The 17,653-nt window shown below is 39.6% G+C and overlaps 1 protein-coding gene across 1 annotated transcript in view; it reads left to right on the top strand.

Moving 5' to 3' along the window:
- ADAMTSL3 (ADAMTS like 3) overlaps positions 1 to 17,653 on the top strand; it is a 196,897-nt gene that overhangs the window by 102,743 nt on the left and 76,501 nt on the right. Inside the window, exons 7-8 of the mRNA XM_087972611.1 lie at positions 3,299 to 3,425; positions 13,229 to 13,303. Coding sequence (XP_087828737.1) covers positions 3,299 to 3,425; positions 13,229 to 13,303 — 202 coding nt within the window. The remainder of the gene's footprint in view (positions 1 to 3,298; positions 3,426 to 13,228; positions 13,304 to 17,653) is intronic.

The following is a 17,653-nucleotide window of genomic DNA, read 5'->3' as shown; positions in this document are numbered from 1 at the left end:
AGAACCAGTTCCTGGTGCCCAAAGATTGGAGGCCACTGACCTACATGGCACCTCATCACATGATTGAAGATGACAATAGTGATTAACTTCTCAAGAAGACAAAAGCAGGATCATCTCATTCAAAGGCATTTCAGATGTCTTTCATTCACTGTTACATTCTTCTCTCTCTAAAGCATTAGCTGAATGCAGGGTTAATTATTAAAACCTCTCCAAAGCATTGGCTTTACATAATATTCCATAATAGAATAGTATTTCTGGTTTGAGTAAAGCACTAAGAATTCTTTTGAAATAAAACTGTTGTATAATATGCCTATATAATTCATACTTCGGGGAGGGGGGGCTATTTGGCTGTTTTGCAAAAGGCTAATTTTTTAAAATATTTCTGTTATAAGTAAAAACTTCACAGCTTTCCCAATACACATATTATTTTTCTTCCCCCCCCCCCGTCTCTCTCCAAAAAACAAACCCACAAACATATACACACTTAACCTAACCCTTATTGTTTGGAACGTTTACTATAATTTGACCCTTACAACATTTTTGTCCATTTTTACAGCAATGCTGTGATGGTTCATTTTAGCAGTTTGACACAGTCCCAATTCTTCCATTAATCCCCTTCCCTTAAATGCACTGCCACTTATTTCATTTGAGGTAATAATCCTAGAGGGTTATTTTTTAAGAAAAAAAATAAAGGGAAAAAGCTACTTATAATTATTTCTGGATATGCTCTAAAAGGTTGCAGATGTTTTCCCCATCTGCCTGTAATATTTATAGTTGATCCCTTTGCTCAGTAAATAGCCAACAATATGAGGTGCATTGAGCTGAACGAATGCCTTAATTGTTGAAATCTTGGATTCTTTATGGCTGACTGAGATGAAGTGTGAAACTGAGTGAGGCCTTTGCCAGACAGTTTTCCTGCTCAGCTCTCTATGTGCTTGAAACTCTGCATTCTTAATAAATTAGATGTATCCCATGCTCAAGGAACAGCTTTTAAAAAGTAATCGTGAATTATTTTTACTGAAACTGCAGTTGTTTCAGAAGAATTCAAGCCTTGAAGCTCGATTGCATCAAATCAAGGTATTGAAATCAAGGTGAATTATTAGTACAGCTTTATAAAACCTTAATAAGTCCACACTTGGAATACTGCATCTACATTTGGTGCCACATTATAAAAAAAAGATGTTGAGACTTTGGGAAGAGTGCAGAAAAGAGGAACTAAAATGATTAGGGATCTGGAGATTAAAATGTATGAAGAACGGTTGCTGGAATTGGGTATGTCTACAACAGTGATGGTATTCTACCTGTTCGGCCCGGTTCGGCCAAGCCGGTAGCGCCAATGAGCAGCAGAGATCAAATTGGTTCTCTGATGTTTTGCTATTGGACCCACCTGCCCACCTGGGCTCCCATACTCACCTTTATTCCTTGCTTTTGAAACACAGCTGCTTTGCGCGGCACAGCAGAGTGTTGCATGGCAGCTGCTGAAGTGACAGGAAGAATGCAGGCTTGCAGGAAGTGAGTTGGAACACCTCTGCACTTGTGCAAAATGTGCGTTTGGCACACACACACAAAGTGTGTGCACGCATGCAAAGCGCACCCACCAAGCCACACCCACTGAACCAGTGGTAAACATCTTTGAATCTCACCACTGGTCTGCAAGTTTAATGAAAAGAAGGAATAGGGGTGACATGATAGTGGTCTTCCAATATTTGTGAATCTGCCACAAAGAAGATGGGGTCAACTTGTTTTCCAAAGCACCAGAGGACAAGACAAGAAACAGTGGATGGAAACTAATCAGAGAAAGAAGCAACCTACAATTAAGGAAAAGCTTTGTAACAGTGAAAACAATTAACCAGTGGAATAGCTTGTCTTTGGAAGTTGTGGGTGCTTCATCACTGGAGGCCTTTAAGAAAAGACTGGACAGCCACCTGTTAGATTAGAAGACCCTAAACTAGACGGGAGATAAAATGTAAGGAGAAAGTTTGCATATGCACATACAGACTCACACACACACACGCACACACACACACACACACACACACACACTGGAAATTATCTGGGAGGCTCGCAGGAACATCCTCTGTTCTCTTTGGGCGTGGAGGAAATGCTTACTTTACGTTTTAATGTAACTACTGGAATTCACACAGGCTATGCTGTGGATGCGTTTACAAATGTTGCGATGTAGCTTTCTATTCAAATTACGGTACAAATATGTAGATATTGGAGGAAAAAGTTTATGAAAATAAGTTGGCAGCTTAAAATGATACATGAATGAATGCTTATCCTGCTTGAAAAATATTTCCATGGAAGAAAAAAGCAGAACTGTTTATTAAAAGTATGCACTGCTTCTTCTTCTTCTTCTTCTTCTTCTTTTGAAGTTGTAGACTGACAAGCTGATACAGAAGTAGGATGAAATCACTCTAAGGTTAAGGGGTCCTTTTCCCTCAAATAAGATTTTCCTCCTAATTTAATTTTCTCCCTGTTGCATGTAGGAAGAAAGGAACGAGGGCTAGATGCATAAAAGTTTTGTTGAATAAAACCATTAGGTTGGATTAAGGTAGAATCAGATTACAGATTGGTAGATATACCGAATCAATGGGAGAGAACCTGAACTGTGACTTAAACCATCCACTTGATCTTTGTGGGGCTTGTTCTGAGCATTATCCACCCCCCCTCACATTTTTTAATTGAAATAGACTTAGAAACTTGGAGCAGGGAAAGAAGTTGAGAAGTTGAGTATGAAATGAAATGCAACAATAAGCTGCTTAAATTGAATTTTGTTAGTTGGGGACTGCACAGAGATAACTTATAAGGACCTCAAAACTGCAATAGGACCATTGAGAGTGATATTGCTGTCACTGATATGATCCAATATCTTGGGCCTTACTTGCAGAGAAGTCTAGAAATGAATTAATTCCCCAAAGGGAATAATTAGGCTTTCTTGTTTTGGATGTGATGACAAGAAATGTCTTTAACCTCACAGTGATGGAGATTCTGACTTTTAAGTGCTGGGAGACAGAATAGTGTTTCTCTGACTAACATAGACATTTTAAATATTTTATTCGGCAGAGACACACCAGAAGAGTTTAATTGTCCTGGCCTAAAACTTAAATCCATTAAGGAATAATTACTTTAAAGCACTTTTCCTGCTGAAATGTTAAGAAGCCAAATTGTGCTTTTGGGGGTGGGTGGGTGGGGGACCGAAGGCAACTGAGAAAGAGGGAATGTGATGTTTTCGCTCTAGAAAACTAAGCGGCCTGTGTCCGTTTTGCTCTTCTGACTCCAGTGTTGTTATTGGCAGGCTGTAGGTTGTGATCGACAGCTTGGGAGTCACGCCAAAGAAGACAACTGTGGGGTCTGCTCAGGTGATGGTTCCACCTGCCGACTGGTGAGAGGGCAAACCAAGACTCACCTTTCCTCAGAAAAAAGTAAGTCTCCAGCCACTCAAATATGTGATGTTTATCCTCCATATTGTCCTACGTTATCATCAAGGGACTGTTAACTGCGGATTACGCCAATTTAAGTGAACCTAGAATAATTTTGAGTTTGTTTTGGGAAAGGTTCGTGTTAAGTTGTTGTTCTGTTATGTAAGGCTGACTCCTGGGAGAATTATGCAAGGATCTGAAAGATGAGCTTTAAGAGAAAAATTCAATTAAGTAAACATCCCTTTGGGAAGGGAGGGGAGGATGCCTTTGAGTCAATGTTGACTCCCTGGATTAAAGTTTCTTAAGGGTTTGGAAGTGATTTGCTTCTAATTGCTCTTAACCACTATGCCTAAACGAAAAGCAGTTTGATGTGATAATGATGGCATCAGGCTAGAAAACCAGGAGATTTAGGAATTCTAGTTCCATCTTAGGTGCAAAGCCAGTTGGTGATCTTGGGCCAGTCACACTCTCTTAGCCCTAGGAAGAATGCAATAATTTTCCAATTGTGAAGAAGTTTGCCAAAAAAAACCCCAAACCCTACGGGGATTTATCTGGGGAATCGTCAGGAGTCCAGACTGACTTGAAGGCACAACCAACAAAAAAACCAATACCCACAAAACAGCTGTTATAATTCTTATTTTGTATGTGTTTATATATTTCGCTCTGTATCTGTTTCTGTGTAGATGGACAGATAGAAATAAATAATTTCTATTTTTATTGTTTTTGTTGGCTTTGTGATTTATAGTTTCAAGACAAAGGACCAAACTTAAAGAGAGGTTAAAACATATAAAGGACGGTTGCTGGAACTGGGTTATGTCTAGTCTAATGAAAAGAAGGATTAGGGGTGACATGATTGCAGTGTTCCAATATCTCAGGGGCTGCCACAAAGAAGAGGGAGTCAAGCTATTCTCCAAAGCACCTGAGGGCAGGACAAGAAGCAATGGGTGGAAACCAATCAAGGAGATAAGCAACTTAGAACTAAGGAGACATTTCCTGACAGAACAATTAATCAGTAGAACAACTTGCCTCCAGAAGTTGTAAATGCTCCAACACAGGAAGTTTTTAAGAAGAGATTGGATAACCATTTGTCTGAAGTGGTGTAGGATTTCCTGCCTAAGTCGGGGGTAGGACTAGAAGATCTCCAAGGTCCCTTCCAACTCTGCTATTCTGTTCTATTCTATTCTATTCTATTCTATTCTATTCTATTCTATTCTATTCTATTCTATTCTATTCTATTCTATTCTATTCTATGACGCATCCATAAATTCATAAATTAGATCTATTCACTCCTGGACCACCACCATTATTCAAATGTTGAATTGGAGGGTATTTTTAAAAAGAGAATGCTGGCACACATGAAACAATGAAAAATAACTTGATTGTGCTCATTCATAGCCAAAAAGAAATGTTTGTTTTTTGTTCTTACTTCCATTGGGCGAATGATGAGCCAGTCACTTTCAGAAAAGTATATTCCACTTATAATCTGTTTCCATTTCTGATTTGTCTGTTTTCCTTGTGAAAGAAAGATAAAATTCATAGAAAACTGGGGCCTTTGAAGGAGAGTTAAATACCAAAATAGACAAATTCATCTGCTAAATCTGGATATTTTTCCTGGCTGAACTTCTGTGGTTCAGCAGTTGGATTGTTTGGAGGGCAAAAAAATAATAATATCTCCAGTCCTACATTTTGGGGAAGATCAGAAAGCGGGCAGCTCCTTTCTGAAATAAAGGTTCAGAAAATTGGGATCCTGCCTGCAATATGAAAGTATCAGGAATCTGGCTGGAGAGGATAGGGTTCAAGAAGATAGGGTTCAAATTTTTTCTTTGTATCCAAGAGAGAGGTAGCGTTCAAAAGAAGTTGAATCTTTGCCACTAATGGAGGCTTCAAACTGAGTTTTGAGAAAGGCTTGGCTTTATTGTGGGGCCTGATCCCCCCCAGAATTTCTGGACAAAGAATACATTTCAGATTCCCTCTAGGTTTGATGTTCTTTGGATCAAAGTCACCGTTGCATGTTTTTCTCATCATTCCACTGCTGTGTGGTTTTGAAAATCCTGCCCAACTCATGTCTTTTTTTCCCTTAGGGTGTAAATAAATGATTCTGTAATTTATCACGTATCAGTGTGCCTAAGTCAATAGTCTAATTTCCCATTTTGTCATTGACTTGTTGCAGTGTGTAATTTAAAAAACCAAACGCTGTATTAAAATGGGTTGCCAACCTTTTGGACCACAGGGACCACCAAACTCATAATTTTAGATCCCAGGGCCCACTAACCGATTCTGTGGGTGTGGCCTAATTTGTGGGTGTGGCTTGGTGGTCATGTGACTGGCTGGGCATGGCTTGTATCTAAATATTATAAATATTTATATAAATATTATATTTTTTATAAAGAAAGAACAACTTTTACCCAAAATCAGGCAAAGCAGGCAGATTGAGTTGCTCACAGAATGACAGATTCATTCAGAGATCTATCTATCTGTCACATAAAATTTGCTTGCAAGCAAACTCACAAAATTAACTCACAACAACACACCATGCATGTAAATATTGAATTTTGTATTTAAAAAAGAACAACTTTTACCCAAAATCAGGCAAAGCAGGCAGGCAGATGAGTTGCTCACAGAAATCACAGATTCATTCAGAGATCTATCTATCTGCCATTGGCTAGCTCAGTCTGTCACATAAAATTTGCTAGCAAGCAAACTTACAAAATTAACTCACAACACACCATGCATGTAAATATTGATTTTTTTATATAAAAAAGAGCAACTTTTACCCAAAATCAGGCAAAGCAGGCAGATTGAGTTGCTCACAGAATCATTCAGTGATCTATCTATCTGCCATCGGCTAGCTCAGTCTCTCAAATTTGCTTGCCGTGAGTCTGCACTGAATTTGCTTGCAAGCAAACCTTCAGTCCTAAGGGAGGTTCGGCTGTGCTGAGCCGAAGATCTAAAGACTAGCTAGAAAGCAAGAAATCCAACCATTTCCTGCTTCCTAGCTAATCTAAATCTCCCGGCAGAGCAGAACAGCTGATGGTTGGAAAAAGGAAAAATAGCAATTTAGCAGGCAAGTTTACCGGGTAAGGAGTGAGTGGGTGGGGAGGGTTCCCACAGGCCATGTGGGCGGAGCAGCCTTGTGTTTCTGCACAGCCTGGAGTAATTGCTTTGTGGGGATGCTCTGGGAGTGAGATTTCTCTGTGGGCCACCAACATTTTCTCACGGCCCACCAGTGGGCCGTGGCCCATCGGTTGACAACCACTGCTTTAAAAGATACTGTTTTTGTATATGTTAGAAGTTGTGGAAGCAAGTAGACATATAGTGAGAAAGGAGTCAGGAAAATAACTCCTTGGCAATGAGACTACTCAGCAGTGCTTACTTGATTAGAGAGCATCTACTCAAGAACATCAAGGAAAGAGGCAGTAAGCAGGCTGCATGCAAGGTCCGGAACAGAATAAATTTAGGAACACAAAGCTGCCATTTTCTAGGTCAGTCTGCGCTTGGGTTGAAGAAAAACTAACTTTCTGGGAAGGTGATCAAACATTTGACTGATGATAAGTAGTAAAATCTGCCATATCCCTGGGAAAGTGAAATATCTTAACTCTTTTATGTATTACCAATAAAGGAGAATATCTGTAAGCTCAGGGTTGAAATGAGAGGTCATTGGTGCTCTCTAAGTTTGATGAGTTTCCTTGTAGATGTTTCATTACCAAATGAGGTAATGAAGGGCACTGATAATGTTACCTAGTTGGATAATGAAATGAGAGCACCAAGGACCCCACAATCCTCCTCCTCCTCCTCTCCTCATACCTCACTTTCTTCTAGCAGTGATGATGTTACCTAGTTTGGGTGATGAAAAGATCTGTCAGAAAACAAGCAAGCTCAGAGAACACCAGGGACCTCCCCTCGAGATCAATCCCAGTTCTCTTCCCTAGTCTTCCCTAGAATGCATGGGTTCATTGGGATTCTTCTCTACCTGTTCTGGTGCCAGGGGCTTCGGAATAGGTGGATAATAGAAGGATGCTCTGGGTCCCTTCTATCCGACAATCTCATTTAGTTAACCGTGAGAACAACACCGCTTTATTCCAGTAAAGGCAGTCAGGAATTCTTTTGTTGTTGTTGTTGTTGTTCCATACTTTTTAGCTTTTGGGGTCCCACTTGACCGCTTCTCTTAAATCGAGGAGATGTTTGGCAATATGGTTAGATGGAAATATGAAGCAAGGTCTGGGGTATTCCTTTCTGTTGAAAGATAATGGCACCAGACTAAAATGGATACTATCTGTCTAATGACCCATATGTCCTTTTCTATTTCCTGAGCTCCCTGGTGCTGCTTTTAGGATTTAATGACTTCATTTCCCCTGACTTTGGAATGTATGAACTGTTAATTCTTTGAGGCTGTGGCAAGCTTCCATAAAGTGCATCAGTGCTTATGAATTGTGACATGATTTTAGTCCCTTTAGACTTGCAGTGAAGGAAAGGAATATGTTTAAGTTTTGTGGCAGGCAATATGTGGTGTTAAATGCCTCCCTCTCCATAATACTAGCACTAAGCATAGTTGTAAGCAGGAAACAGAGATAATTCTCCCTCATTCTTTCATTCCTTGGCACACACTTCTGCTTCTTGCCCTGTGTATAACTCTGTGAAGAGGTACATGTTGTAAAGCTTGAATCTAGAAGTCTGGAATCTGCACTGTATATCAGACATTAATACAATCGAGCAAGTCCAGAAGTATTTCACGAGAAGAGTACTACACTCCTCTGCTTGCAACAGAACACCCTACATCACCAGGCTTGAAATTTTGGGCTTGGACAATCTTGAACTACGCCACCTATGATTGGACTTAAGCGTAGTACACGAAATTATCTGCTACAATGTCCTACTGGTCAATGACTACTTCAGCTTCAACCTCAACAATACAAGAGCACACAACAGACAGAAACTCAATGTAAACTGGTCCAATCTTGATTGCAGAAAGTACGACTTCAGCAACAGAGTGGTCAATGCCTGGAATGCACTATCTGACTCTGTTGTTACATCCTCTAACCCCCACTCCTTTAATCTCAAACTATCCACTATTGACCTCACCCCATTCCTAAGTGGTCTGCAAGGGGCGTGCATAAGTGCACAATCGTGCCTACTGTCCCTGTCCTATTGTCCCCATTTATTTGTACCTATTTCCTGTATTCTTACTTATAAGTATAGGTTTGTACTTATACCTATTATATTGTAAGCGATTAACAAATCAAATAAATAAAAATAAATAAAAAAACTTCAAGATCTTGCTTGCATGTTAGAAAAACCATAGTGCTTTTTTTTTGGTAAATCCCTACAATAGAGAAGTTAGCTACACAGTATCATTACTACAATTGCTGTTAGTGGCTGTAGTAATATCAAAGGGTCAAACGATTCCAGCTGAACTTTTAAATAATGGTTCAGATCTAATTCGGGACATTGATTCAGTTTGGATGAAATTAGTCTGGTATTAAACTGCACATTGGATCAAATGTTTCTTTAAGTCAAAATCAGAACTGGGCTAGCCTTAGAACTGGCTTGATCCCTGGTTACTACTGCCAAATAATTTGTGCAGGACTGGCAATTCTAGAAGATTTCCACTTAAATTTCTAATTAAGACAAATGATTGACAAGTAATGTTTTAGCAGTCTAGGCCAATTTCATATAGGTACAATCCATAAGAATTAACATCAATTTATATTCCCTTAAACCACTGCATGAGAAATCACACATTTTTTTCTAACATATATGCTTTGTACAGCATGTTTTGATGCTTTCCAAAGAATACCCAGCTTTGTAAACACTCAATAAACACACACATACACCCTTTATGTATGCACTCAACAAATACACACAGAGAGACATACAGATATACATATATTTGTTAAATTTATTTGCCACCTATCTCTCCATGGGACTGGTCTACTTTACTTGCATATGTACGATATATCTGTAAGCATGTATCCATTTCTTTCACCTTACAATATACATTTTGTAACCTAGAATATTTTGTAACCTAGAATATATATATGTGTGTATTTTAAGATAAAAGAAATGGATACATTTCCACAGATTTACCATAAAAAATGGAAAGTACCAGTAATGTTGTTAGCACTACACTTTGCTCCAAGATATATTGTTTTGGAAGTTATGGGAGTCATCAGTGCAAGAATCTTGTACCTACAGAATTCCTGGCAGACATCTGTTTCCAAAATGGTTATGCCTTTGGGTTCGTCAGGAGGAAGACTTGTGCTGTAATCTTGTACCTCCTACCTCCCAACTTTCCTCTTCTTTCCCAGGCTGAATACTGATAGGTGCTTTAGGAAAGCACACAATGCATCTTATGGGGTGGAGCAATTTAAATACCAGACCATAACAGCCTTGCTCTCTCCTACAGGCCTTTCCTGAACAGTTCTTGTAAGGGGAATACGGCTTGTTGTATCTGAATACTCCTGCTTGTTGTATCTGCTTTGCGCTGTCCGTGGTCCTGACAGTTCTATATCTTCCATGAGGCCTGTCTTACCTGATGCAATTCTGCAATGTGTATTGTAGCACAGAGATCCTGTGAGCAACTAAGCTAACATGATTTGGTGGGAGACAGTCTGCTATCTCGTCAGTTGGTTTCTACCCTGCCTAAAGTCCTGCCCTATTTGGTGTCTCTTTATATCCAATCATACATGTTTTCCTGCTGTTTCCACTGATTATTTTCGGGGTCCCCAATCCTTGAAGGATTTCCCAGTTGCAATGTATGCCTGTGAAAGTTGGACCCTAAGAAAGGCTGAGCGCCAAAGAATGGAGGCCCTTGAACTCTGGTGCTGGAGAAGATTCCTGTGAGTCCCTTGGACTGCAAGGTGATCAAACCGGTCAGTCCTAGAGGAGATCAACCCTGACTGCTCTTTAGATGGTCAGATGCTGAAGGTGAAACTCAAAGACTTTGGCCACCTAATAAGAAGGAAGGACTCACTGGAGAAGAGCCTAATGCTGGGAAAGATTGAGGGCAAAAGAAGAAGAAGAGGACGACAGAGAATGAGATGGCTGGATGGAGTCACTGAAGCAGTTGGAGTGAGCTTAAATGGACTCCAGAAGATGGTAGAGGACAGGAAGGCCTGGAGGAATGTTGTCCATGGAGTCGCGATGGGTCGGACATGACTTTGCAACTAACAACAACAACAATCATTGAAGGAGTCTTGTCACTTCATTTTCTGCATTATATTCTTTCGAATATTTGAAAGGAAATTGAATATCATCAATTCTCTTCCCTGGGCAAACTATACCATTTCTTACAGAACCTGATTTCTGGTCTACTCCACTGCCCTACTGACCTCCTGCTGACCGAATTTAGTTTACTAATGCGCCTTTGAAAATATAGAGTATTGGTTATAGTTTTCCAAATACATCCCGACTATTGCAAAATAGGGCAAAAATATTACTTCCTGAATCCTATATAGTATGCTTCCCTTAAACAGAGAAATATTATGATTATATTCATTTGCATTAGCAGAAACATACCATCATGGATGTGATGAGGAGGAGGTGGGGAGAAGGAAGAGGAGGAGGATTGTGGTGTCCTTGGTGCTTTCTGAACTTGGTGGTTTTCTTGCAAACATTTCATTACCCAACTAGTAACATTATCAGTGCACTTCATCACCTAGTTTGGTAATGAAACATCTACAAGGAAACTCATCAAACTTAGAGAGAGAGAGGAAGAGAGAGAGAGGAAGAGAGAGAGAAAGAGAGAAGGAGGAGGAATGAAGGAGAAGGAGGAGGAGGAGGAGGAGGAGGAGGAGGAGGAGGAGGAGGAGGAGGGAGGAGGAGGAGGAGGAGGAGGAGGAGGAGGAGAAGAAGAAGAAGAAGAAGAAGAAGAAGAAGAAGAAGAAGAACAAGAAGAAGAACAAGAAGAACAAGAACAAGAAGGAGGAACAAGAAGGAGGAGGAGGAGGAGGAGGAGGAGGAGGAGGAGGAGGAGGAGGAGGAGGAGGAGGAGGAGGAGGAGGAGGGAAGATATTTTCCCCTTTGGCCCCAGCACTCAAAATATACTACTACCCCTCAAGCAAAACTGACTATTCATAAATGAAATACAAATGGAAATTATAAAACATGGTTGTAGCTCCTCCACCTCTTAAATATGGGAACTGAGTAGGTACTTTTTCATCCTTCCCCCATTTCTAAAAACAACATATTACTGACTGATTTAATAGAATTGTAGGGCTTAGCAACCCCCTGTATGCTGCTGTGTAAGAATACAAGCCTTTTTGTTTTAGTAACACGATGGCAGGCCTTTTAAATCTACAGACTTGGTGGCGGATTGGGGTTCACACTGAGAGCCCAATGAGAATATTCTGGATGAAAAACATCCAGAATATTCTACAGAGGCAGCGCTCAGAGCTGTTTTGTGAGCCTATGAAGAGCTGGATAGGACTTGAGGCCTAGATAACCCAGAGGTCTCTTGAACCCATGTGCCAAAATATCCTTCATCCAGGTACAGTGCATTATATGGTTTCCTATTTGTGAATTATATACCTCATTCTTTTGGTATCTTTCCTCAGAAATAAAGACACAAAATCTCTCAATTTGAGAGATTAGGTAGGCTGTTCTTTTCCTGATACCTTTCTTTTTCTTCCTCAAGTTCTTGTCACCATTCTCTATCAGCAACTAAGTCTTTATGTTAAGGTTGGTTTTTCGCTCAATAAGACTGATCATACATTCACTCTTATCCAGGGTTATAAAATAAATGTGATTTGATCTGAAGGTTCATCTGCTTAATAATTTTCATTTTGACAAAATAAATAAATAAATTGCAATTTGGTAGCAGCTTTTGGAAAAATTGTAAAAGCACATGAAAATCCCGGATAAAACTAGGAATTTTCCTGAAGATAAGGTTTTTTTTCCAGATTGATCTTCTCTAAAAGAAAGGCTTTCTTTCTTTCTTTCTTTCTTTCTTTCTTTCTTTCTTTCTTTCTTTCTTTCTTTCTTTCTTTCTTTCTTTCTTTCTTTCTTTCTTTCTTTCTTTCTTTCTTTCGACTAAATGTAAAATTACTATTGTTGCTGATCAAATAAAATATTTTAAATTATGTTTGCAAAATGACCACTAAGGCTGGTTTCAACAAGGGCATGAAAGACGTGGCACCACAAGATGGCTTTTGAACTTCTTGTCACATTTTTTAAATAGCAGCCCTGCAAGCAGCATTATAAATGGCCACTGAACTTAAGGGCTTCCCTGTGGATTTTGCAAGAGTACATTGAAATATAGGCTAAAACTGTCACTACAGCTGCAAAGCCAGATGTAGATAACTGTAAAATATTTCTACACATAAATAAATGAAAATGTTTAGAAAGAGGTGTAAGTTGACAGATTCAGGGCTCTAATTTGGGTTGTTGTTTTTAACCTTTAGCAAATTGCAAGTTTTTAGGATTTAGTTAGTTGATTCGTGTCTAGCTGTAGGAGTTAAATTGTGGGTAAAATCTAGGTAAGCATTCATAATTGTTTTTACTGGGAAGCATTCTGCACAGAGTAACTTGTTCATGTTTTAATTCAGTGTAGTAATTAAATATATAGCCCGAGTGTTAAGACTTTAATGACTAACATCTTAGGAAGGTGCATAAAAAATAAGTATCCAACGGATGGATTTACATATCCACATGTAATATAATAGCAACCGGACATAGACATTAGTTTTAGGATAATGTATCGAAAAGGATCCGTGTTTTTAAAATAAAAATTGTATTTTGTGAGTGTATCTTTAAAAAAAAGTCTAGTCATGGAATGTGATAATTTGAATCAGTACGTTTAATTTTTTTAGGGGAGGAAACCATGATTGCTGTTCCACACGGAAGTCGCAGTGCAAGAATTACTATAAAAGGACCAGCACAACTTGGTATGGATCTGTCTGTCTATCTGTCTGTCTGTCTGTCCGTCTGTCTGTCTAATTCACTGCCCATCTCAACCACGAGGTGACTCTGGAAGGCTTATAGTGTTCACTATGAGCAGAGTGTTCTTTTACAGAAATAAATCCTATTCATGTTTTAATACAGAGATTTTGAAGTTTAAGTGCACTTGAAGATCTGACTTCCTTATGTGCAATTATTTGGGCATAAGTTATGTTTACTACTGAAAGCAATTTTGCAGCATTTTCTCCTGTGCTTCTTGATAAAAAAGGGGGAGGGGAGGGAATGGCTGGGTTTATCCAGAAGGTTTAGTTCTAAACCAGGTTTATCAAGCATAATTTAGGTCTTCATATAATGTACAGGGAAACACAGAAGAATTCATATAATGTACAGGGAGACACAGAAGCTTGCTTAAGAAGATGGCTTGGTTTCTACAACATAAACTATCCAGAACAGTTGTGGTGGCACAGTGGTTAGAATGAAGTATTACAGGCTAATTCTGCCAACTGCCAGGAGTTTGATCCTGATCACTGTAGTTGACTCAGCCTTCTGAGGTCAGTAAAATGAGGGCCCAGATTGTTGGGGGCAAGAGGCTGACTCTGTAAACCGCTTAGAGAGGGCTGTAAAGCACTGTGAAGAGGTATGTAAGTCCAAGTGCTATGGCTATATAACTTATTTTAACATAGTCTAGTGAGAGGTATAATTCCAGTTGGTAACATCACCTCCTTGGCAACAAGACTGCAATTTAGTATTTGCCCTCCTTGGGTTACAGGGTCCACTTGTGGTTGTTGTATGTACAAACATGGGATGGTGAAGATTGCAGGCTTGCTCCCACTCAGTTGAAAATGGATTTTGCTACCAGTGCAAAGAGATTTATTTTTCTTCTCACATTCCTTTCGTTCAACATTTAAATAGTTGCAGGGGATGAGTAAGTGGATTTGAAGCTAAGGAGAGGGCTGTTAGAAGATATTGTAGGCTTTCCAGAGGTATTAAGGATATAGAATCCAAAGTAAGCCAGCGTTCTCTGAAAATAATCCTCCTGCTGTAGAAGCAACACAACCAGAAGCTAATATTTTCACAAGTGGCTAATGCTAGATAACCAAGTTCATGAACTTACAAAGAGTCTAGTTGGAAGCAAGATGCTAAATTTCTTTTTTGTTTTTTTGAATGACAGAAGCTTGCATTTTAAATGGTTAGTCCTGTGAGTGAATTCTCTAATTTTCTTTGTAAGTATTAAAAATGAAATATGGTACATAGTCTGAGGATTTGGAGATTGATTTCTTTTCTTTTCTTTTTTAGAGCCTTATGTTTCTTCTTGGGGAATAATGCAAGAATGGAAAAAATTATGAATTTTAAGAGGCTGGTTTTCTGGCAAAAACCTCTGCTAACTGCTTAACACATGATATAAGAGAGACTCAAAATTCCCTTTTAAGTGTCAATTCTAGCCAGTAAGGGCCACTGGTGGCATTCTATATTTCTAGAAAAGGTTTCTAAGGTTGATAATTTTGTTTCAGATCTCTTTGTCTCATTCATCCTAACACTGAATTTGCTCTTTTAAAGCAATGGAAAAGTGGCTTGATGCATTTCTCTTTGGTCCAAGACCTTTTCCTGTTTAATCATTCAAGGTAGTCCCTGACTTAGGACTGTAGTTTAGCCTGACAATTATTTATTTATTTATTTATGTATTTGATTTGTCAATTGCTTGCAAGATAATAGGTATAAGTATAAACATGAGTAATAGGTATGAATAACTGGGGATAATAGGACAGGAACAGTAGGCACAATGGTGCACTTATGCACGCCCCTTGCAGACCACTTAGGAGTGGGGTGAGGTCAATAGTGGATAGTTTGAGGTTAAAGGAGTGAGAGTTAGAGAATGTAACAACAGAGTCAGGTAGTGCATTCCAGGCATTGACCACTCTGTTGCTGAAGTCATACTTTCTGCAATCAAGTTTGGAATGGTTTACATTGAGTTTGTGTATGTTGTGTGCTCTTGTATTGTTGCAATTGAAGCTGAAGTAGTCATTGACTGGTAGGACATTGTAGCAGATAATTTTGTATACTATGTCTGCAAGTCCAGCCATAGGTGGCATAGTTTAAGGTTGTCCAAGCCCAAAATTTCAAGTCTGGTGATATAGCGTATTCTGTTGCGAGCAGAGGAGTGTAGTACTCTTCTCGTGAAATACTTCTGGACTCACTCAATTGTATTAATGTCCAATATACAGTGCAGATTCCAGACAGATGAGCTGTATTTGAGTATTGGTCTGACAAAAGTTTTGTATGCCCTAGTTAGCAATTCTATATTTCCAGAGGACAAGCTTCATAAGATTGGATTATGATCCCAAGATAGGTCAGTCATAAAGCAGGTCATCACGTAACAAGTCTAGATGTTGTGACCTTTTAGATGGTGGTTTGTTAAATGAATGCCACAGTTCTTAAGCAAACTCGTTTCCCCCCCCCCCCAGGAAACCAGATGTAAACACTGTTTTCTGGAAAAAGAACTGTCATAAATTACAGTCACATGACCCTGGGACGCTGCAAACAGCTCTAAATACCAGCCAATTGCCCCAAATGTAGTCATGTGACCAGACATCATAACTTTGGAACTGAGTTGTAAGTAGCTTTTGATGGGGCCTCTCATAATTTTGAATGGCTAAGCAACTATTCATAAGTCAAGGACTCTCTGGATCAATTCAGAACCCACTGTCTTTTAAAAGACTTTAGGATTATTTCTTTGTTTTTGCCACAGCAAACATCATTTTGGGGTAGTTTCCATTAAAATGCATTTGCTACGGTGACCCTGTTTCCTCTGGTTTTGCTGAAATAGTTTTGGAGTTTTTCTGGCCCCAGTGTTTGACTATCGGCTATTAATGCTAGATGCATTACATCTATGGCAGCTTGTTACCATGAAATCCAAGCCTGGCACCCTTCTTGAAAACACATGTTGCATTCATGATTTCTGGCAGCACTGATCTAGCTACTGCTTTTTATTTGGGCCCTTATATATAAGTCAGCAGTAAAATAGATCCTGCCTCCGTGTAGTCTTGCGATAAGGATCCCTGTTGTGGATATCATCAGGTGTTCTCTTAAAACTGACAGGGTCCATCTTTGAATCGGAGTTAGCTAGGATTTCAGTTGGCTGGGTTAGTAGTTAACTGTTTTCACCAACGGCAAACAAAGGCCTTACTATGTTGGAGTTGTAACTTAGATGGCTTTGCAGGGTGTAAGGTTCAAAAGACATTTCAAGCCATCCCTTCTGGAGGAATAGGCTTGGAAAGCCACGTGCTATTATTTCCAGATGGGCACAAGTGCATTTGTAAAATATTACTTTCCTTTTGAAGAAATAGCTGTACGTATATTACTAACAGCCCAGTGCTTGGTGCTCATTCCTCAGAGAAATTGGTATTGACAGACCGAGCAAGCGAGAATCGAGAAGAACTCATCTTGTAGATAAGCTCTGGAGCTGCTGGTGCCATATATTGGAAAAATATTACTGGTATTGTTCTGACCCATACCCTTTTCCAACAAATCAGACACAATTAAAAGGAAGAGAAACCTTGTAATGCTTTTACAAAATAGTTACCTGTGATAAGAACAAGTCTTGCCAAACTGTGCTAGACTTGCCAAAAGATAACAGACAAGAAATAATTTGCAAAATAAGATTCTTCAAATACAAACTCAGGATACTGGAATGTCCACGAGGCTGGAGTTTCAAAAACGTCTTTGCCTTCTGCAAAGTACGTTCGCTTCATGGCTGGCTTTTATCTTCTTGAAGGAGGGGTCATTACCTTGCAGCCTTACTGCCAAGTCGCCCGTGTTGCTGCAGCTGCTCTTTCCTGTGAGCAGCCCTGCGCGCACACACACTTGGCACAGGCTCCTTGGGAACCTCCTCATCACTGCTGCCAGCCCCCACAGTCTCTGAAGGCAGCAGTCCATTCCCTAATGATCCTGGCCCCTCATCTGAGTCCTTGCTCTCCTCAGCCATCTGCACCTGCTGCTGGCTAACCACAACAGGTATTTTGTGACTGTTTGAAGTTACAATGACACTGAAAAGTGACTGATGACCTTTTTTTCACACTTTATGACCATTGCATCATCTTTGTGGTCACCTGATCACCATTTGCAAACTTCCCAGCTGGCTTCCAACAAGCAAAGTCAATGAGAGAAGTTGGATTCGCTTAATGACTGTATGATTCTGCAGTGATTCGCTTAACAATTGTGGCAAAAAAAATTGCAAAATTGGATGCAACTCACTTAACCACCCCTTTGCTTAGAGACAGAAATTCTGGTCCCAGTCGTCGCTATAAGTCAAGGATGCAGATGGATATAAGCTATTGTTA

This window comes from Notechis scutatus, chromosome 11 (assembly GCF_049901735.1).
Source record: "Notechis scutatus isolate UNSWTSFEM ecotype Mainland chromosome 11, rNotScu1.2, whole genome shotgun sequence".
In the NCBI taxonomy this organism is placed as follows: Eukaryota; Metazoa; Chordata; class Lepidosauria; order Squamata; family Elapidae; genus Notechis; species Notechis scutatus.
The sequence above is the reverse complement of the archived record's forward strand: the minus strand, read 5'-3'. Positions and strand labels throughout refer to the sequence as shown.